The sequence below is a fragment of the Balaenoptera musculus genome, chromosome 4 (genome assembly GCF_009873245.2).
Source record: "Balaenoptera musculus isolate JJ_BM4_2016_0621 chromosome 4, mBalMus1.pri.v3, whole genome shotgun sequence".
In the NCBI taxonomy this organism is placed as follows: domain Eukaryota; kingdom Metazoa; phylum Chordata; class Mammalia; order Artiodactyla; family Balaenopteridae; genus Balaenoptera; species Balaenoptera musculus.
This window is the reverse complement of record NC_045788.1, coordinates 86268969-86290478: the sequence shown is the minus strand read 5'-3', so window position 1 is coordinate 86290478 and position 21510 is coordinate 86268969. Positions and strand designations below refer to the sequence as shown.

The window sequence follows — 21510 nt, the reverse complement described above, 5'->3', positions numbered from 1 at the left end:
CCAGTTTCCACTGTCACCACCCAGGGGATCAAGTGGTTTTTCTTTAATGACTTCCTGTGGACTTCTGGACACTTCTAACCTTCTAGGCTTTGCTTGGACTCTCCTCTTTGCCATTGTATCCTCTGCAGAACCATGATTTCAATCATTCATTTAAAGTACCCCACATATTTTGTTACAATGGCAAAAAAAAACCTTCGGGTACAAAAGATCTGCAAAACAGAGTCTGAAAAAAAAAAAAAGGCAAATGTACATCTTTTAGAATTGTTTCTGTTTTTTTTTTTTTTTTTTTTTTAACAAACCAACATCTTCCTTAGAGCAATTCCAGCCATAGAGGAAATAACATGCTTCCTGTTTGGGCTTCTGTTTCCTTAGTCCCGGGTTGAAACTGACCTTATTGCTGCCACCAAGATGCAACTGAGTGACTTCCAAAATTCTGCTGACAACTTCCCTGCTCTGAACTCTACCCCTGAGCTCCAAGTCTCTGGAGCCAGCTCTGCTGCCTTTAAAGCTTCTTCAACTGACGATTCCATGCAGCGTCCAGACCTGCATCCATCAGCCCTTGTCATGCCTTTTTCTAAACCTACTGCTCTCCTCAAAGCTCTGATTCTCTCACAACCGCTTTTCACAGAGCTCTCTCTCCTATGCCTTCAACTACTGACCACTAAGTCTTTTCTCAAGCAAACCACCCACATATCTACTAAGTAATTAAACTTTCAAGAGTCCAGGCCCCAGCTGGCAGGAGATTTTTCTCAATACGTGTATTGTTTGAGGTCATTTCCTGCATAGCTTCTAATCAATTTCCCACAGGGACAAAGATCGCTATCCCACGTACTAAAATTGTTTTATCTAATGTTCTGAGTCAATTGATCAATCTGTTCTAGAGGAAAAATTTATATTTTATTTCTCTCCAGCACAGAACTTGGCACAGTTAAGTGCTCAAAAAAAATATTCTTTGAATGAACCAAAGAACAAAATTTATGGTGTTTTTTTCCCATGAAAAGACTTACCCAACACCAACAAGGCTTAATCTTTACCCCCAAGTGGCTTACAGTACAGGAAGACAAACTACCAAGCCCTTCAGTATGTATAAAAATTTCAGGCCAACTTAGGTCTAATGATTTCTCCTGAGGTCTTTTTTGCTCACACCAAATACTCAGTTACCACTGACAGTGTGTCAGTGGTGCCTTTCTGGTCCTTAATTAAAATAAACAGATGAAATCTTTACACTCTATCAAGACCTTTCACTCCAAGCTTTCTTAGCACGTTGAGCTCCTTGTAATTTATAAAACGTACTCTCAGTGTCTTTCGATTAAAAATGGCATTAAAACGCTACATTCCTTGAATAAGTCAAACTGAGGCACAACAGTTTCCCACCAGGATGGAAGTTTCGGGATGAAATCTGGCTGACAGCTGAACAAGCTAATGGTTGCGGCTCACAGCCCCGCCCCTTCTGCCCCACCAGACAACTGTTCCCTCCAGACGGGGGGGAAAGTGGTTTGGCAACTCCTGACAGATGGACAGCTGACAGCACGGACCCTCCCACAGGCCTCGTTCCGTGTGCAGCTGTGCGCTGGCCTTGTGTACAACCGGCTGTTCCCCAGAGGAGGGGAAAGAATTGTGCTGCTGAGAAAGCCGCTCTCAGCGGGAGGGAGGCGGGCGGGCTAGACTGACACACGAGAGGGCTGGCTTTTTGGACGGCTCTTAGCAACGGCCCTGGCGTGACCCTCCTCAGCCATGAGAAAATAGAATCCGTGTACCATTCTTCCAGGCGCGATGCAGCATCCGCAGCTCTACGTCAAGGGGGCCTTCCTCCCGGCCTGTTAATTACCTGCTCTTTCCCATCTCAGGGTTCCTGCCTTTGCCAAGTGCTCCTGGGAGGAGGGAAGAAACGACCACCACCCAGCCCCCTTGCTGCCTGGGGGCTGCAGGCCTGATTGTGAGTCATTGTGCATCGTTTCGTCTCATTGATAGACGGGACTGAGAGGGGGCTTCCAGCCCCCCCTGGACCGGCAGGGGCTTTATTCTAAGAGTCACTGGCGCTGCGCTTTTCCTTCCCGTTTGTAGGTGAAACCCCAGTGGCTTCATTGGCTCCTTGATTTAAACCACGCCCGGCTTTCTGCCGGCTTTGCTGCTGCTGGGCCAGGCGGCCCAGCCACATCCCAACCCCGTCTGCCGGGAGCCCGGGCTGCTGCTGCTATTGTGTGGATGCCCCGCGTGTCCTCTCTTCTCTTCCAGAGATGGCTAACAGGGGCCCGAGCTACGGCTTAAGCCGAGAGGTGCAGGAGAAGATCGAGCAGAAGTACGACGCGGACCTGGAGAACAAACTGGTCGACTGGATCATCCTGCAGTGCGCCGAGGACATAGAGCACCCGCCCCCTGGCAGGGCCCATTTTCAGAAATGGCTAATGGACGGGACGGTAAGGACCGGCAGCGATCTCGGATGCTGGGGCGGTGGGCTGGGAAACCCTCCAGGGTCTCCTCTTTTAACGAGAGGCTACCGGAGGAGCTGCGGCTTGCCAAGCTCCTTCTCGGGGGAGGGGGACGGGAATGCCTTTATCTCTTCGGGATCGGAAGGTCTGGGCTCCCTGCACAATTCCCTCGCTAGATTAGAGGACTCTCCACCCATCCCAGACATCACAGGTTCCTTCTGAGTTGTTGGCAAATTCGAAGTCCTTTTGCTTTTTCCAGTGAGAATAGAGAGAGATAAGTATTTCCTTGAGATCTCTCCAGCCTTCATGGTGCATCAGCTCCTCTGGCGGGGGGGGGGGGGGTGGGGGGGGGGGGTGGCGGCATTCCTTCCCGCAGGGGAATAGGTTGGTTACATAGTAAAACAAAGGAAGGGGTGGAGGTGGAGGACTCACCACCTTCCCATTCTTCCTGGAGCCATACGCCTTGGGGATGCTTAATGCCTGTTTGTCCAATGGATGGATTCTCTTGAAACTGAAGGGAATCCTTATTTGATAACTGCCTTTCTAAGGAGATGCTCCTGTGTGTTTGGGTGGTTGGAGACCACAGGCTCTGCTGATTCCAGCAAGCCCGTCTTTTCCTGCAGGCTGTGATTTACTGTTACATAACTGCTATCCCACGATTCTGTCCGGTTATGCCCAGCGCTTTGGTTATAGGGATCTGGGGGTACCCACCCAGTTCGGCTCCTTTACACATCAATAGCTTTTACGGGATGAGTTATTGAAGCCTGATTCTGATCTGCCTTTTGATAGAAGAAATAATATTAGAGTCTATCATTTAATCTCTTGGGGAGCCACTAACTCTTCCCTCCATTGAAAGTCTGAAATCGTGGCTTCATCACTGCACATCATTCCCTCTCTATAAACCTTCTTTCCCTCACCCAGCAAAAGGAAAGGAGGGAAGAGGACTCCCGGGCTCTCTGTGGTCAGGAGCAGCCCTGAGAATGGAGTCGCCCGGGTCTTTGGGGTTTGGTATGGGAGCCTGGCCACCCAGCTCAGAACCCATGCCTTCCTGGGGTGCAAGATTGGCCCACGCTTAAACCCGTGGGCTGTGCCCTGTGAGGCCCAGGATTCACTTTGCATTAGGGAGGGGTAAATACAAAGGGAAACGCTGATTCTACCTCCCCCTTTCCCACTTCAGGTCTTGTGCAAGCTGATAAACAGTTTATACCCACCAGGACAAGAGCCCATTCCCAAGATCTCAGAGTCAAAGATGGCTTTTAAGCAGATGGAGCAAATCTCCCAGTTCCTAAAAGCTGCGGAGATCTATGGCGTCAGGACCACTGACATTTTTCAGACCGTGGACCTTTGGGAAGGTAAGGCCCTCGTGCCTTTGGGATCATTCTTCCCTCCCCCCACCCTTTTGCTTTTCTCTTTGTGAAACCTGCCCACAGTGTTCTTCCACGTATCTCCAGGCGTGTGTGTGCATGTGAGAGGATTATCAGCTGTTACCCCGGAGCACCGTTCGTCTCCCGCTTTGTGATGTTCTATTGAAAGTGTTCCTCCTCTAAGGAACACACACCCCAGGACACAGCAGGGACCCCAGCAAACTAACGGGTAAACGGAAGCCTCCGTGGAGGGGAAGCTAAAATGGTTACACGGATGCTTCTCCTTCCTCTTACCCCTCCCACAATGTACTTTTCCCCCAAAGTGAAAGCTCCTGGAGGAGCGGGGGGGCTGCGAGTGTGCTTCTGACTCACCGGCAGCCAGGCTTATAGACAAAGCTGCCTGGTGCAATTTTGTCATTCAATCTGAGAAACAAATAGCACCCCACCCTTTTACTAAACGATGATCTGGGAGCTTTGTGACTATACCTTCCAGATGTGTATTTTCTTAGAGAGGGTGACAAATGATTTTTGTCTTTCATAGTCGTGAATTGATGTAAGACATCTGACAAGGCATGAAAAGGAAATCAAGTTTCTGGACATAGTTAACAATCCACCATCATTAGGGCAAATGATGTGGATGGAGGTACCGCCAGAGAATTTGGGACCCATGGTCTTAGGGCTTAGTGTCACCCGGAGCCCAAATGTGCACACCATCCATGCGACTGTTCCACATCGGGCCTGCTGGGGGGACGGACAGGTCCAAGCAGGGCTGCCAGGTTGACTGCACTCTCATGCTCATCGTCACTAGCTGTCATCAGTGGCCCGACCAAGAGGGTGCGCAGGGCAGTGACCCAAGTGGCTCTGCTGATAGTGAGAATGGACTCTCTCCTGTGATCAAGAGAATGATAGTTAAAGGGGTATTCAGATGATGGTTGAAACAGATTTCTAGCAGAGGACCATTCTACTAAACAACTTATAAGGAAGCCGTTGCCTCCTTAATCCTCACCCCCTTCTCCGTGTCATACACAGAGCTGGCATTTCCCGTTTCCTTCACAGATGAGTAGTTAAAATCCTAAGACGCCAATCAGTTTATCAGTAATGTTTTGCCATTATTTAGAAACTCAGATATTCAGACCTTCAGGCCAGGCTATTGGACATCACGGACACTTGCCTCTAAATCCCCACAGAATGTCCCAGTTGAGACTTGCTCCCTGCTTTTTAGGTCAAAACTATGATGATTTTTTCCTTGCTAATAAAAATTCCTGCTGCTTATTGATATTTTCCTCTACACTAGGCATGGTACTAGGGCTTTTCTGCATAACGCCAATCAATTCTCCTAACAATTCCAGGAGATGGGTGTTATGAATTTCCCCATTTTATAGATGATGAAACTGGAGCTCGCCCATTATTTCTCGTATAGATCATATGACTGGCTAGTAATTAGCAGAGCCAGGACTCAAACCCAGGCTCCGTGATGCCAAAGAGTAGGGCCTTAACTAGTCTGCCATGCCATGCTTTGGCCAGGACGCCGTTTCCTTCACCTACACCATGAGTGTGCTGTTGAGTCATGACAGTGACTGATGAGATGAAGAGGAGGGGGAGGATGATTCAGGGCTGTGTGGGACGGAAGGTTAGAGCCCCGGTACTTGGAGGTTTGTATGAATGGAAGGGGTCCCAGTGAGACCCCCCCCCCAAGTACAGGAAGTATATACGAGGAGGAAGAAACTGGGAGGGCTGTGGGAAATGGGGATCCCGAGGGTGCTTTTCTGTGTTGAGGATGCCTTGCTTGCCTTTCCCCTTTTTCCAAAGACCACACGGGTGAACTTGACCCCCGGGAGGTGCTGGTAGTGAAGGGGAGGAGGCTACGGAGCAAAGGTCCCTGATAAGCAGAGGAGGTGGAAGTCTACGCCACCTGCCCCAGCCCTGTGTGTCAGATACCTCTTAGGGAAGAGGGAAGTTGAGAGGCATCAGTGTGACTGCAGGAGCCTGAGATGGGATGGTGGACAGGTGGGCTCCAGGGCAGGGTGATGCTCTTAGAAAAAGGGAACAAGGCAGACACTGAGGGGTCTCGTTCCCAGGGCAAAGAAAGATGGGGCTTTAAAGGAAACAAGGAAGGAGACCACGCCCAGGGTGCCGTGGCTGAGATGCTATAGGCAGGACAGCTGGCAATAGAACAGATGCTTCGGAGGGTCCAAATGGCCTCTAGAGGCACCAGGGCCTGGCGGCCCCCTCCATGGAGAGGCAACTCAGGATCGAGCTTTGGGAGATTCATTCTATTTGCTGGAGGGGATACTTGACATCCCCCAAGTGCACTTTCTGCAGCTCAGGCTGAGCTGGTGACCATACAGTGAAGCAAGAGACAGGAAAGTGGGTTGCTTTGAGCAGAGAAACGGGGAGGGACGGCAACCTTGGGCGAGCCCAGCACGGAGACCCACGGAACAGCAGCGTGGAGAAGTGCGAGGCTGGGTCCTTCTGCCAGAGCTGCTTGTCACCCGTGAATTTAGGGATGAGTAAGCTGGAATCAAAGGGATGCCAGTGGGCGGGCTGGCATGTGTTGACGTGCCTGTGTGTGTGTGGGGTTGTCCATGTTTGTGCGCACAGCTATTGGACTGGCCATCGCCTTAGCTTAGTCTCACATTCTTCCTACTCTTCTGCACCTGGGCTGTGGTTTTAATGCTGTCCTCAAATTTCAGATTACTCACGTTCACTCCTGATTCCGTGCACTGTGGTCATGGTGGCTGTGGCTCTGAGTGGCCAGCCCTCCTTGCCTGGGAACTTCTCCTCCTCCTCTGCAGGCATTTTATGCTCAGCAGCTCTTGGTCTTCCATCTCCCCTGCTTGGCATCTTCCTAAGTAAGGCTCTGCTTGCCCAAGGCTGCCCATGACTCTGTGCTGCTCTTATGTCGCAGATGAATAACGCCGCAGGAGCCAGGGCTCACCAAATGCCTTCTCATTTAGCTTCAGTTGTTTAGACAGGCAGACGCCCAGATGTACCTTCTCTCCTGAAACCCCTTTTAGATGCAAGGCGAAATGTTTGGAATGGACTCAGGGGCAACCAGAATAAAAGATTCAAGGCTTTAAAAAGGAACCCAGGGCTGAATGGCCTAAAAAACAACCCAACCACAGAGATATAGACAAGGCTCCCAGAGTTCCCCTCAGAGGAAGCTGGGGTGACCAGTTCCCTTCAGTGATGGGGGAGAAGTGAGGGCAGCTTGGAGCCATGGAAGGGGACTGGAGAGGTCTTTCTCATGGATGAGAGAAGGTGGATGCCAGGCAGGTTACTTTGGGATTCGCCCTGAGAACCTGGAAAGGGCGGGCGGGGCCGTCTCAGCTGTGACTCAGGAGAGCACAACGGAGGTTAGCTTTCAGCATCTCTTCGGTGCAGGGAGAGGGGGAAGGAGAGAAAGGGAGGAGACAGAAAAGGAGGTGTGTGTGTGTGTGTGTGTGTGTGTGTGTGTCTCACTCTCGTGAGAGCGAGTGAGTGTGCTGGTCAGAAAGCCTGCAAAGAAAGCTTACCCTGAGGGTAGGAGAGTGCAGGCTCCTAAGTCAGAAATTACACCACCCCGTTCAAACCTCTGCTCCACCACCTATCAATGAACTTTTCTAAGCTTCCGTTTTCTCAGCTGTAAAATGGGGATAATAGTGTCTATTTCACAGGGTTGATATGGGGCGTAAATGAGATAATGCATTAAAAGTGCTTAACACAGTGCTGGAAAGAACAGACCATAATATATGGTAGCAATGTTCAAATTACTATTATCATTGGCCTATTTTTTTTTTAAGACTAATAGAAAATAAGGGCGGCAGGAGCAAGGCTGGAAGGGCACATATTCTGTCTCAGAACGGATGGACTTCATGAAGGGCCTCACACAGCAGCTGGTAGGGTTGCCTGGATGACCTTTGCCCTCTCTGTCATCTGCGGTGCCTTCACCTCATTGACCATTCTCCAAAACGAGGGGCCACCTTTATGGGTCTCCTTATTGACTTTTTTCCACCTCGTGGTCATTACCCTTTATGTTTTTCCCCACGATATAGTATTGCTTTGCCAATTACAGACCCAGGGATCGTGGTACTGTGGAAAGAGCATGAGTTTTGGAAGCTAGCTACATACTAGCTACATGACCCTGGTTAAGCTGCTTAGCTTCTCAGAGCCTCCGTTCCCTTCCCTGTAAACAGCACCTCCCTTGCAGGGTTCTTGCAAGGATTAAATGCATAAAATGCCTAGCACAATGCCCGGCTAAGAGACACCTAATAAATGTTGGCTTTTTTCTCCTCTGCTGTTAGTCCATCAGCAACTAGCCTTTTTGGTTCCCAGGCATAACCAGGCAATGAGCATTAGACACCTAGAATTCTAGAATGTCAGAGCGGGCAAGACTCAAAGATCAATCAACTCTGATTGCTCTTCTCCATAATCCTGCTGATGAGGATCCGGGACACATGGCCTTGTCCTGCCTCCCTGTTCCCCTCCTTGATGACTGGGTGTTGGGGAGGCTGGTTTATACCAGGGGGCAGAGTGCCTGGAAGGTCCAAATATGTCCTCTGGGAGGTGTCACTGTATGTGTCATTCCTCAATAGCAAGAACAGAAGAGACATTTCACCCAATGTGAGAGCTGTTTTGGGATATTGTATGGTACCTGTAGTGACTCAAGATAGTACAGAAATGCCTGCCGCCTGAAGCCTCCTTTTCTCTCAGTGCAGCCTTCACCGCATTTCCTGCAAGCACTGCTCACGCCACACTTGAGCTTGGCGGGCTCTTCCTGCAGCGGTGGTCCTCCAACTGCAGTGTGCATCAGAATCTCCTGGTAGGCTTGTTAAAACACACATTGCTGGACCCCAGCCCCAGAGTTTCGGAGGTATTAAGTCTGGGGTAGGGCCTAGGTATTTGCATTTCTTACCAATTCACAGGTGATACTGCTTCTGCTGGCCTGGGAACCCTACTATGAGAACCACTTCCTTACAGATTTTCTGAAGGGAGGCAAGCAACAAAAATTCATAAAGCCCACAGAGCAGCCCAACCTACCCTCTGACATTTCTCCCTTATCTGAAGCAATAATTTTTCTACTCTGAGTGGAGAATTGGGGGCTATGCCTAAGTTATTACTCAGGGAAATAAGAAGTGGTTTCTTCATCCACTGACCGCTTTCTCTGTAAGTCCCAGAAAGTTGAAAAAAGAAAAAAAAAAACAGTATTCTAAGAGTTACAAGGTTGAGTCAAGACTAATGTAAAATAGAAGAAACTCCAAAGCAAAGAGTTTTGAATGTAAGACTGATTTTTAGTATTGAAAGTCAAGTGTCCAACCTGACTTTACCCACCCAGATGTGACTTCTCTGGCCTTGTTTCTTTCTCTTTACCCTTCTGTTTATTTTTTCTTCCCAAAGACATGTGTAAGATAGCATGAAAGTAATAAAAAAAAGATTAAGGGAACAAAATCCTTGTTCAAGTATCTTTATGGTAAAAGTCTTCAAACTTCATGGGCACTAAGAATTCCTAGGTTGGGGCAAGGGGTACTTGTAATGCAGAACCCTTGGTCCCTCTCCCCAGAGATGACCATTTAGTAGCTGGAGTGTAAGACCACACTTGGCGAGACGTTGCTTGGTGATAATGCAATAAACAGGGAATACAGTACTGTCAAGTCAAAGTGTCAGTTGCTATCTGAGGTTCTGACAAGGAAAGCTACTGTGCCACCATCTCTTTTTACAACTTCGAGTCTAATAGTAACTTCCCCCCATGATAGAGAGCTAGAAGAGTCCAGGAACCTGATTGAAATCCTGAGCTGTTAGTGGAAATTTGACCCCTCTCTTTCGTGTATCACTTCCTCCTATGGCCAGCGGTCTCATTTGTAGATCACCACCCAGACTCAGTCTCATTCCTGCGTTCCCAGCATCTAGAAAGTTCCCAACACCTAGTTGGTACTTCTTTAGAACTGTTCTCCTTCTTCTTGGAAAACTAGCTTGAGCAGCAGCTTTCAAGCTGTCTTGCCGAAGTTTCTGGGGGTAGCTTTCAGGGAACAAAGAGATTCCAGGCTGCTGGAGCTCTGAGCAGGCTCCCAACTTGTGTCAGAACCCTTTAACTATCGATGTGACTTCTGACCTTGTGGACGATATCTCTGAAGCAAGGAATTACCGCTTAACAACTTTTATTTCGTACCTACCACATGCCAGACACTGGGATGTTTTTAAAAATTAAAAACTGAAGTACTGGGGCAGTGCTTGCTTATGCATCTGGCTGCGTCAGAATCATCACAGGATATTGTCCCAGAATCTGAATTTTCAAGATCCTCAGGTAATTCTGATGCTCAGTCCAGTTGGGAGTCATCAGGTGAAACCCATGCATCTCAAAGTTGTCTGATGGCATGAATCACATGGGGAGATTATTAAAAATACAAACTCCCAGACCCCACCCCAGGACTGACAAATCAGTTTGTCCAGGGATGACCTCAAATTTCATATTTTTAGAAAGGCCTCCCAACCCCATCCCATAAGTAGTCCCAGAAGCTTGGGAAACCATGTTCTGCAGCAGGCTCGGTTCTAGGCGGATGGCACACATTGTTGTGATACAAGAAGCTCAGCTTTTGTTGCTTTATAACTGACTCACTTCACAGATCTTCCCTCATCTCACTGCTCCTTCAGACATTTCAATTTTTGACCCTCAGCTACAGGATTCAGTCTCCACACACCGCCCCCTTCTACCCAACAGCACTTGATCTGGGCTTCTGAACTGGCAAGAGAAATGAGGCTGGAAAGAGACCCTCTTCCCATTTGGTTAGTCCAAAACACTGGAATTCTTTCCAAGGAATGTCTATTAGAAAATGAACTAGACATGAACTGGTTACAGAAGGCAGATTTCTGTTTGTTATGTTATTTAGAATCTTGACAATAATTATTTTAACTTGATCTGCAAACTGATGGGGGACTCTGGGCCCCAACTGCTTTCTTTTGCTTTCATCTTATTTGGGTTGAGACCTTGAGAAATTATTCCAGACAAAACATAGACTTACGGTCATTTGAAGTTGGTGCCCCAGATTTTGTGGGGCCCAAGAACTATGCCCCATTGGTATCCCTCCAGTGTCTCCCTCTGGCCTGGCACTGAAGCAGCCACTGCCACCCTTCAGGTCATTCCTGATCACTGAGCACCGTGCCTCCCGACCAGCCTGTGTGGGGCACCCATGGGAGATGGCGGTGTGGCCTCCTGGACTGATTACAGGCTCTGAGTTCAGACAGACCTGAGCTAGATCTGGGCCCTGATTCACTTGTTGGGTGGCTCTGGGAAATTAATTAACCTCCCTGAGTTAATTTTCCCATCCACACATTGGGAGGAATCATATCAAGTCCACAGGGGCAAGGTCACTTATAATAAAGTGTCAAGCCTATCATTTATAACAAATCTCTTGTCTCTGGCCCTTTCTTTAAAAAAAAAAGCTTTTCCAGTTTGTTCCTGTCTAATGCCTCCTTCCCCAGCTTCTTCTGCCCCAATGGTGCAATTGCTTCCTTTTGCACTCTCCTGGGATGAAGGTGGGGTGAGATTTATAGGTCAGGGAGCCTGGATATCTTACCCTTGCCCCCAAATTAATTCCCTGTGTCCTTTCTGGGTTCATGCAGTATATGCATTAGCCATATGTAGTGGGGACCGGGTCTTTTTGGTTTAACAGAGTTTGCTTCCCACCCCGGGCCTCCAGGGTAGTATCTGTGGCTGGTTGCCGGGTGCCAGGCTCCACATTTCCCCAGATCCTGGACATGCCAGATGCGCGCTGTTTCCAACCACCGGAAACAGGTTTCCGGTGTGCTTTACATACAGAGTAGAGATGAGTGATGTACCTGGACCTTCCTAAGCCTCCATGTGCTTCATAGTTCCTCGAGGTTCTCTTTAATGACTCACTACTTGAAAGCAAACCTTCTTCCTATCTCTTCCCATGGTGATCCTTCAGAATATCATCATGCCAGTTCTGTCAAAAAAAAAAAAAATGTATCCTGTAATACAGTGACACTTACAGAAATGCTTTTCATCTGCGGAAGAGAAGGATCATTCTCATAACCTCCTCTGCGTTTCCTCTCTCTGCCTTCTCAGTATCCCTTGTGCCCTCCTCCTTCCATCTGCTGCCCAGGTCCTCCTTTCTCCACCACCCCAGCTGTTCCTTGCTTCTGGGGGGGCGGGGGTCTCTCCACTGAGAACCTCTCATCCCTGTATCCATCAATCGATCCCACAGGGCCTCAGGATCCAGGAAATCGTCCTGTGGTTAATGTGGGACAGGGGATGGGGAGAGAGGCAAGGAAAGAAGGATCTGCTGTCTCTCTCTCCTCTTTGAATAAATGGACATCCTGACCTGGACTTCCTCTGTGGGCCCTAATTGTTTATTTTGTTAGAGTTATGCGCCATTCTCACTTTCTGTCTGCCTTTCCCCTGTAATTCTGTATTCCCCGGTGACCGGGCTGCAGCAGCCCAGCCGGAGATTACAGATGGTTCACTCGGTCTCAAGAGGACCTTCAGTGTTTGCCCTTGACTTTCACAGCCCCTGCCAGGCTGAATGCAGCCACCCTCCCCCCGCATAGCCCTGTAGCTTTTGCATTGCACACTCGTGCGTGGACCTTCGATCTGGTTCTAAATTGCGGGGCTAACCACACAGTAGCATCTTTCCCTTTCCTTGTCCAGGACACGTCGGTCCACTGGAAGGGGGGAGGGGAGAAAGAATGGGAAGGGGGGAGGGGAGAAAGAATGGGAAGAGGAGGCTACCTTGTAGCCCAGTGGGTGAAGGGTCCCTGGGCTCCTCGGGTGACAGTGTCCCCTTCCACTGTGTGAGGGAGCACACCACACATCTCTCTCTGTCTCTCTCTCTCTCTCACAAACACACACAAGCCATTTATTTATTGTCTCCATTTAGCTCCTCTCAAGCAGCACAGAATGAAGAGCTTCTCATTGTGTCATGCTGGAGTGCTCTGTGTTGATTTGCTTTTCTCCATCTGCCAGGCCTCCAGCCCAAAGAGCCAAGTGAAAACTCAATTTGATGCACATGGGTGATTTTAGACCCTTTTAACCCAGATAAAGTAAAAGAAAGAAGCCACCTGGGCTTTGGTGCAGTTAACCCACCAGTAAATTTCTTTCCGCTTTCCTTTTTTCTTTCCAGTCCTTACGAAAATCCTCTTGTGCAGACCTCACGCCAGCTTACCCACAGCACCTCCCCTTACCACCGCCCGTAGAACCTACCGAGGCCAGGGCCTCTGCTTAGGGCAGGGATCTACCGCTGTTTGAGTTGCTCAGTGTTTGGAATGTGTTATTCATGTAACAACTGTGAACGGATTAGAAACTCGCTATGGTACACTGGCATGTACCATATAGAGAATAATTAGCCAGGAGATTTTTTGCTCCTTTCTGAGAAGTTTGGCCATGGTTGTCTTCAGGCCACTTTGAGGAGTATCTTGTATCCCTCTCCCTTGAATGTGCTCACCTACAGCCTCCTATGAGAACTTTCTTCCCAGAGGTCCAGCCCCATCCTTCCCTCTTCCTTGGCCCTGACACATGCTTGGCTTTAATCTCTCCTTTGGCTTCCAGGGAAGGACATGGCGGCCGTGCAGAGGACCCTGATGGCTCTAGGCAGCGTTGCAGTCACCAAGGATGATGGCTGCTACCGGGGAGAGCCATCCTGGTTTCACAGGTAAAAGTCCCTTCCCAGCCACACACCCTCTCCCTCCCCAGGCAGAGGATGATTTTAACAAGAGCGAGCATCTGAAGCCTTGTAGCTCCCCAGAGGCTGTTTTGACGCAAAGTCCAGCCTAGCAACAAGCACTCCCAGCCCCATAACCGAATCCCCCAGAGCAAGGAAAGACCGATGCTGCCTGTTCAGGCCAATACACCACCCAGGGCAGAAGTCGCTGGGCCTTTCCTACTAGATACCTGGATCCTCCAGCTCTGCCCAGGTTACGTCTCTCTTGAGACTGAGCAGAGATGAATGACTTTTCTCACAGGTGGCTTGACATTTGAACTTGGTTTCACTAGGAGCCAAGTAGCCCTGAATCTACTTATTTATTTAATTATTTTCCTCACATAATGAAGGGAAAACATCTTTTATTTGCCAGGAGAGTCCTGAGACAGTCCTGTCGTCCCAGCATATCCATTGATAGCGCTGTCTGTCACTCTTGGAGGAGGCCAGAAGTGGATAATAAGTTATAAGTCATGTCAGTAAAGGGCCTTTCCCTAAAGAGATTATTTGCTTTGTTGTTTGTTTTTTGGGGGGGGGGAGGGGTAGCAAGGGCGCTTAAACTCCACCCCTAGCTCAGTGAGAGATGAAAAAAGCATGTTGTAGCAGATGATTGACTCTTCATTCCCCTAATCCCCTCCTCTTCTTGACAGTTATGAAAAGGTACCAGCTTGTGACATTTTAAATGAACCTGGTCTGAAAAGCTCCTAGATATTGGTCAATTGAAACCCTGGTTTTAGCCCCCATTTTTTTAGTGATCTACCATGGTCTATGTGGCCCATAAAACCAACATTATTTACTATCTGGTTCTTCACCAAAGTTTGCAAACCTCTGGTCTAGAGTAGGAAATTTCCCCTCCTAACACCTACATCCCTCAGCTTTAAAGTGGGACATTAATCCTTGGCCCCATACAGGGAAGGTGGAGTAGGATTAATGACATGATTTGTAAGAAGAGCTGATTTTAATTTTCACAAGGGCTTGAGGTAACTGTGAGAAGGGGGGACAGGCAAGCTGTCTGAGAGTAAAGTATCCAGAGAGGCAGCACTGGTTCTTTGCTGTGGGAATTCTGGAAAATCACCTGAGCTTCTAAGATGTCGAGAGGTCATGTTTCATGGCAGGGCCCGTTTATGATAGGACCATAGCCCAGGGTAGGGCCATATTTCATAGGATCATAGCCCAGGGTAGGGCCATAGCCCAGGGTAGGATCACTGCCCAGGGTAGGGCCAAGGCCAGGGTAGGGCCATAGCCCAGGGTAGGGCCATAGTTCCTGGCAGGACTATAGTTCAGTATAAGGCCTGCCCTTCTATTTGGTGACCCTCAGAAGAGCCTGTGTAACTGCATATCTTGGAAAAGTTTTGAAAACAGAATGACATTGTTTCATCTCACTCCTTCTGCCCAGGAAAGCCCAGCAGAACCGGAGAGGATTTTCAGAGGAGCAGCTTCGCCAGGGACAGAACGTAATAGGCCTGCAGATGGGCAGCAACAAGGGAGCGTCCCAGGCAGGCATGACCGGATATGGGATGCCCAGGCAAATCATGTAAGACGCTGCATCCCGCGACCCAGTAGAGAGGACGAACGTGCCACACCATGGTCTCTGTGATAAAGAAATAGTTAGTCACCTTCTGACCTTCTCTTCTCAAAGCCTCCTGTCCCTGGTTTTTGCAAGTGCTGCATTTCTGCCGCGAATCCACGTTGCCTACGGCTGCCACCTTCTGTTCATTTAGAACTATGCAAAGACTCCGCTTCCTTCCTCTTCCTGAGCTCCTTCTTTGCCCTAAAAGCCTTCATTTACCTGATTATTTATTTATTTATTTATTTGCCAAAAATTTCCCTCCTCAACTTATAGAACGCACCTAATAAACAAATTAGTCTTGTGTCTTCAAGTGTAAAGTTCCTTCCTTGTCTTAGGGACTTTGCAGACAGGGCTGGTCTCCATTTCATTCAAGAGGCCAGCTAGCTGTGGCAGTAGAAATATAAGTTAACTTTGAGGAAGCCCTTGCAAGGTTGTATTGCTTATCTTGACAATTGCAGTAGAAGTTTAGGAACAGTTTTGCCCACTCTGACAGCCTAAACCCATGAGTTCAAGGACAAGGTCTTTGGCTCCCACATATTTTTTCAGTACCTACCTTGTGCTTATTATGCCAGACTCTGGGGGGGACACAGGAATGAGCAAGCTGAAGCCCCAACTCTTCAAGAGCTCTGCTGTAGATGCTCAGGAACTATCTGATGGAGGGGTGGTTTTATCAGCTGGACGGGTGATGATTAGTTGAAGGAAAGAGCAGTTTTCCATTCTCTATCAATAATCTTTATCCCCACAGGCCAGATTCTGGGTCTGATGCAGACATTTATACAGTTTCTTCATTAGCCAGAAGTGAAAGCAATGTAGATTGCTCTCTTACAGTTGTTTACAGAGTCTAACCCCCTAAAACTCTTGGACATTGCCTAAGACTGAGATCTAGCTAAGATGAGAAAGGTTTTAAACATTTTCTCATCCACAGAAAACTTAAGAAGGCAAGTACGCCTGGGGACCACCAACTCATCTTACTCTTTCCTACCAGTAGAAACAAGAAAAAAAAAGGGATGCATTTTGGGACTTCCCTGGTGGTGCAGTGGCTAAGAATCTGCCTGCCAGTGCAGGGGACACGGCTTTGAGCCCTGGCTCCGGAAGATCCCACATGCCGCGGAGCAGCTAAGCCCGTGCGCCACAACTACTGAGCCTGCGCTCTAGAGCCCGCGAGCCACAACTACTGAAGCACGCGCGCCTAGAGCCTGTGCTCCGCAACAAGAGAAGCCACCGCAATGAGAAGCCCGTGCACCGCAACGAAGAGTAGCCCCCGCTCGCTGCAACTAGAGAAAGCCTGCGCGCAGCAATGAATACCCAACTCAGCCAAAAATAAATAAAAATTTTTTTTAAAAGTGATGCATTTAGTAAGAAAAGAAATAAAGTCTTTCACTCATACAATGAATTGTTAATTAACAAGACAAAAATAGAATAAATGAAAATATAGACACTGCCACACTCTAGATGTAGAATGATGATTTTTCAGACTGCATTCTTCGCAGTTCTAGGCTTCCATAGAGAGTTCTGTGGGATTCCCATGGGACTGGGGGGTGGTGGGGAGGAGGCTGAATTCTGGTCCCCACTCCTGCTTCAATGAGAGCGTTGCTCATTTTATCTATTTTATATATAAGGATCCAGCATAAAATTTTTAAAGATTTTTAATATTAAAAAAAAACAACAGGAATTCATCCTCTAGGATCCCTAGTGACCAATTCAATCACTGGTGAATTGTCCATTCCTGAAAAGATGTTATATTAACATGCAGCTGAATTCCTTTCTCAAACTTTACCTTGGATTTGCCATAAAAGCAAGAGAGAGAGGTTGATGGATCCCCCCAAAATGAAATAAAACTCGGAGGAAATGCATGGTGAGAGATGGAAGGTGGTTAGTTTCCTGTTTGGGATTGGGAGGTGGAGGGCATGGGAAATAACCTCCACCAGCGGTGTGTGGGACTAGGTGTGAGAGAGTGCTTTCAGGCTATGCCTGTTCTATTCCCCGCATGCCCTGGCTCCACCACTGCTGTGCCAGAGACACTAAGAGGCGGAAAAGCAGCCCAATCTGGAGTGGTGCAGAGCCCAGCTGAAGGGAGGAGCAGGTAACACAGCAGGTTGCCAGCACCCAGGCGTTTTCTTCTCCCAACATGATCCCACCGGCCCTGACAGGCTTCCACCCCTTCAGTCCCATCAGATGCTTACAGCCTGGAGATGAGGGTGTTGAAAAATGTGAGGCCCTAGGACGGAGGTTTACCCGGAGTGCTTGGGATTGATATAGGAAGTAACAGACAATGAGAGAGTCCAGTTTGTAATTCCAAAAACAATCTGCCTCAGTATATTTCCAGCTCCAGATATATATTCCCAACAGAATCGATCCAAGCTAGGGCCTGAGATGTTCTCCCTCTTCCCCATTTTGCATTTGCAGTCAAGGTAGCAGATAATCTCAGGGAAATGTGAGCTCACGAGCAGCAACTGGAAGACCCCTGAGGAGTGTAAGTACTATCATCTAAAGACACACTGGAGCACTGTTACCAGATGAAGTGGAATTTGTGGACCAGAGAGAAGAATCATTTACAATTAGTCTAACAATATACTAAAAATGAAAAGGGAAAATATTGGAAACTTGAAGCTATTGCTTCCATTATGAAAAAGAAGCCAACTGGAGATATGGAACATAAAAAAATAAAATAGGGACTTCCCTGGCAGTACAGCGGTTAAGAATCTGCCTGCCAATGCAGGGGACGTGGGTTCGATCCCTGGTCCGAGAAGATCCCACATGCCGTGGAGCAACTAAGCCTGTGAGCCACAACTAGTGAGCCTGCGCTCTAGAGCCCACAAGCCACAGCAAGAGAAGCCACCTCAATGAGAAGCCCGCTTGCTGCAAATAGAGAAAGCCCCTGCGCATCAACAAAGACCCAATGCAGCCAAAAAAATAAAATAAAATAAAATAAAAAGTCTCTTAAAAAATAAAAATAAAATAAAAGGGAATTCCCTGGAAGTCCAGTGGTTAGGACTCCATGATTCCACTGCAAGGGGCAAGAGTTCGATCCCTGGTCAGGGAACTAAGATACCACAAGCTGTGAGGTGCTGCCAATAAATAAATAAATAAAATAAAATACAGATTGATAGTAGAATGGATAAAAAGAACAAGTTAATAAATTAGAATATTAAAACAAGACACTGTAAAAAGATAGGTACAACAGATGGGAATACAAAAGAAACGTTAAGTGATATGGGTCAAAAATCATATAGCTGAAATCTCAGAAGCAAAGGAAAGAAATCAAGGTAGGGGAGGAAAAATTTGAAGAAATAATTTTGAGAATTTCCCAGAATTAGAAAAAAAAGACCTAAGAACTCAGTTTTAAAAGACTTACAATGTGCCAAAAAATAAATGATAGGAGCCCTCAGTGGGATACATTACAGTGAAATATATGACCACTGAAAATAAATAGGAAACTCTCAAAGATTTTAAAGAATAAAAGCTCATTACATATAAGAAAAAAGAATCAGATAGACATTGGACTTCTCAATAGTAACCCCGGATGCATAAAGTAATATTTTCAAGATGCTGAAGGGATAAAAATACAACAGCCTCAAACACCTAATTTTCTATATAGCTAACTAATTTTTTAAGCCCCAAAGTGACACAGAAATATTAACAAAGACCATATTTGAAAACACAATTGGATTGAATATTCCACTAAGAAAAATATATTACCAGGAAAACGCTATTTGGTGTGGGAAATAAGGATAAGTTAGAAAATCTCATTCTTGTTTAAATAAAAAAGAACTAAAAAATAGAGAGAGAAAAATTATATCTATAACAATCCAAAACTAAACTTCTAGACAATACCAGTAGGGCGTGTGTGGAGAAGTGCAGAAAAAGGGATGGGTGAGACTGTGCTAAGGACAATGTTCTGTGTGGAGGAAATACAGAGATATTGATAAGTTTAAGAAATTGTTAGGGAAAGACAAACATATTGAGTCCAACTCACCTCATGAGGCTAATGTAACATTGATTCCAAAGCCCAAGAAGGATAAGAAAAGAAAATTAGACTGATTTCACTTGGGTCCATAGATGTGAAAAATTCTAAATAAAATAATATCTAACCAACTCCAACAATGTATTTCAAAGCTGTATTAGAATGGGCCATTTTTGAGCCATTTTCTCTATTGAGAGAATTCTTTTTTTTTTTTTAGCTGGATGGGCTCTATGGAGACCCACTCTCTTGTAGAGCTAGCCCTGAGTAAAACTTGAACTCATATTCCATTCCTTGTTTTTTTCTCTTCTAAAGTCCTAGAGAAACCACCTATTCCAAGCCCTGCATTTTATTTAGAATAATACTGGAGACTAAAGGTGAAATGATTTCTCCAACATCATTTAGCAAATTAAGTTTTGGAGGATGATTTAAATCTAGTTTCCTAGGGTCCCAGAGCAGCACTCATTTCTTTCTATTACATGGCCTTTCTGCTAAATCTGTCTCACTAATTCTTCCTAAGGTCCTAATGTCTCATTCTATTATTTCATTTATTTATTTATTCAAAAACTGCCCTGGTAATCAGCAAAAGCCATCTATGTGCTGAATGTAGGAAAATGACTAGAAAACCATCCCTGTAATCAGTCAGTCAACAAGAGTTTATTGAGTTCCTAATATATTTAAGGAATTGTATTATGAACCAGGAGACACAACAAAATATGGACGTGGCTCTTAATTGAATGAATTTGCAGTCTAGCTGAGCAAACAATATACCCGATAGCTCCTTGTATCATTGGTTGTTTGTTTAAGTTTAAGGGCCAAATCACAGCAGTGTTCACTCGGACGCTCTGAAGGAAGAGTTCTCTGACCTGGATGGTCAAGGAATGTTTGCTAGAGGACACTGGACATGGGAACTTCTGCTTTGTGCCCTTATGAGAATGTATTGGCCTCTTTACCACTTGTCCCAACCTGCCTGGACCCAAAAGAGTTAAAACAATGAGGAAGGGGCTTGGATTTCAAGACGGATCCGTCCCGGGTGGACTTGAGCAAGGGTGATTTGAGAAATCCCTGTGGTATCCATGCCTTGAAGTCTTATTCAGTCTTAGACATCTAGGAGGCAGGGCTAGAGGTTGAAATCTTTTTTTATTATTATTATTTATTTATGTATGTATTTGTTTACTTGTTTGTTTATTTTGGCTGCTCTGGGTCTTAGTTGTGGCACTTGGGATCTTTAGTTGCGGCATGCGGGATCTTTTTAGTTGAGGCATGAGGACTTCTTAGTTGCTTCATGTAGACTTCTTAGTTGCAGCATGCATGTGGGATCTAGTTCCCCAACCAGGGACCAAACCCGGGCCTCCTGCATTGGGAGCAGAGTCTTACCCACTGGACCACCAGGGAAGTCCCGAGATCTTAAAGAAATGCATAAAAGTTTGTTTTCAAGTTACTTTTTATTTTAAATTGGAGTATAGTTGATTAACAATGTTGTGTTAGTTTCAGGTGTACAGCAAAGTGATTCAGTTATACGTACACATGTGTCTATTCTTTTTCAATTTCTTTTCCCATTTAGGTTATTACAGAGTAATGAGCAGAGTTACCTGTGCTATGCAGTAGGTCCTTGTTGGTTATCTATTTTAAACATAGCAGTGTGTACATGTCAAGTTACTTTTTTTTTTTAAAATTAATTAATTTATTTATTTAATTTTTGGCTGTGTTGGGTCTTCGTTTCTGTGTGAGGGCTTTCTCCAGTTGCGGAGAGCGGGGGCCACTCTTCATCGCGGTGCGCGGGCCTCTCACCATCGCGGCCTCTCTTGTTGCGGAGCACAGGCTCCAGACGCGCAGGCTCAGCAATTGTGGCTCACGGGCCCAGCCGCTCCGCGGCATGCGGGATCCTCCCAGACCAGGGCTCGAACCCGTGTCCCCTGCATTGGCAGGCAGACTCTCAGCCACTGCGCCATGAGGGAAGCCCAAGTTACTTTTTAAAAGGCCAAATTTGGTCAGTTTAGTTAGAGCTCACCTTGACGTGGAATGTGCAAAACTTTCCATGGTGATGGTTGCAGGTCCCCGACAGGACCAAGACACCCATCTCTCCGCTTCACACATCTGTTGCCTCAACCCACGAACCAGAATCAAGGCTCCTCATGATCACAGAAACAAAAAGATTTGCTAAAAGCTAGTGACATCTGTAGACATGCCATCAATAGGGTTGTACCAGGCTGCAGTGTGACTGCAGGTCCCATTTCTGGTTCTCTGATATGTCAAAGAACAGAAAGATGATTTAAGAAAATGTCTGACTCCAGGCAGACAAACTAGGCCACAGTTCTCTACTTTTTATATCATTCCTTCCACCAAGAGCTGTGACTAAAGCTGAGTCTTCTGTTAATGGAAACACAAAGCTCACTTTTCATAAGATCTTGTTTTTTGTTTCCATGCAGGCTGCCATTTTAGTTAACATTTACAGAAAATTTTAATGACATAGTAGGCGGCAGCACTATTGCTGATA

At 46.8% G+C, this 21510-nt stretch overlaps 1 protein-coding gene across 2 annotated transcripts; it reads left to right on the top strand.

The window, feature by feature from the left end:
• The first annotated feature begins 1657 nt into the window (after positions 1–1657).
• On the top strand, positions 1658–15362 carry TAGLN3 (transgelin 3). 2 transcript variants are annotated; one of them, XM_036851854.1, is made up of 5 exons: positions 1658–1936; positions 2236–2417; positions 3607–3781; positions 13335–13437; positions 14879–15362. In XM_036851854.1, exons 2-5 carry the CDS (start codon positions 2238–2240, stop codon positions 15018–15020), a joined length of 600 nt encoding a protein of 199 aa, XP_036707749.1. In that variant the 5' UTR covers positions 1658–1936; positions 2236–2237; the 3' UTR covers positions 15021–15362. The 2 variants fall into 2 exon arrangements, with proteins under 2 accessions (XP_036707749.1, XP_036707748.1); XM_036851853.1 differs by lacking the exon at positions 1658–1936 and having other exon boundaries at positions 2065–2417.
• Positions 15363–21510: the final 6148 nt, after the last annotated feature.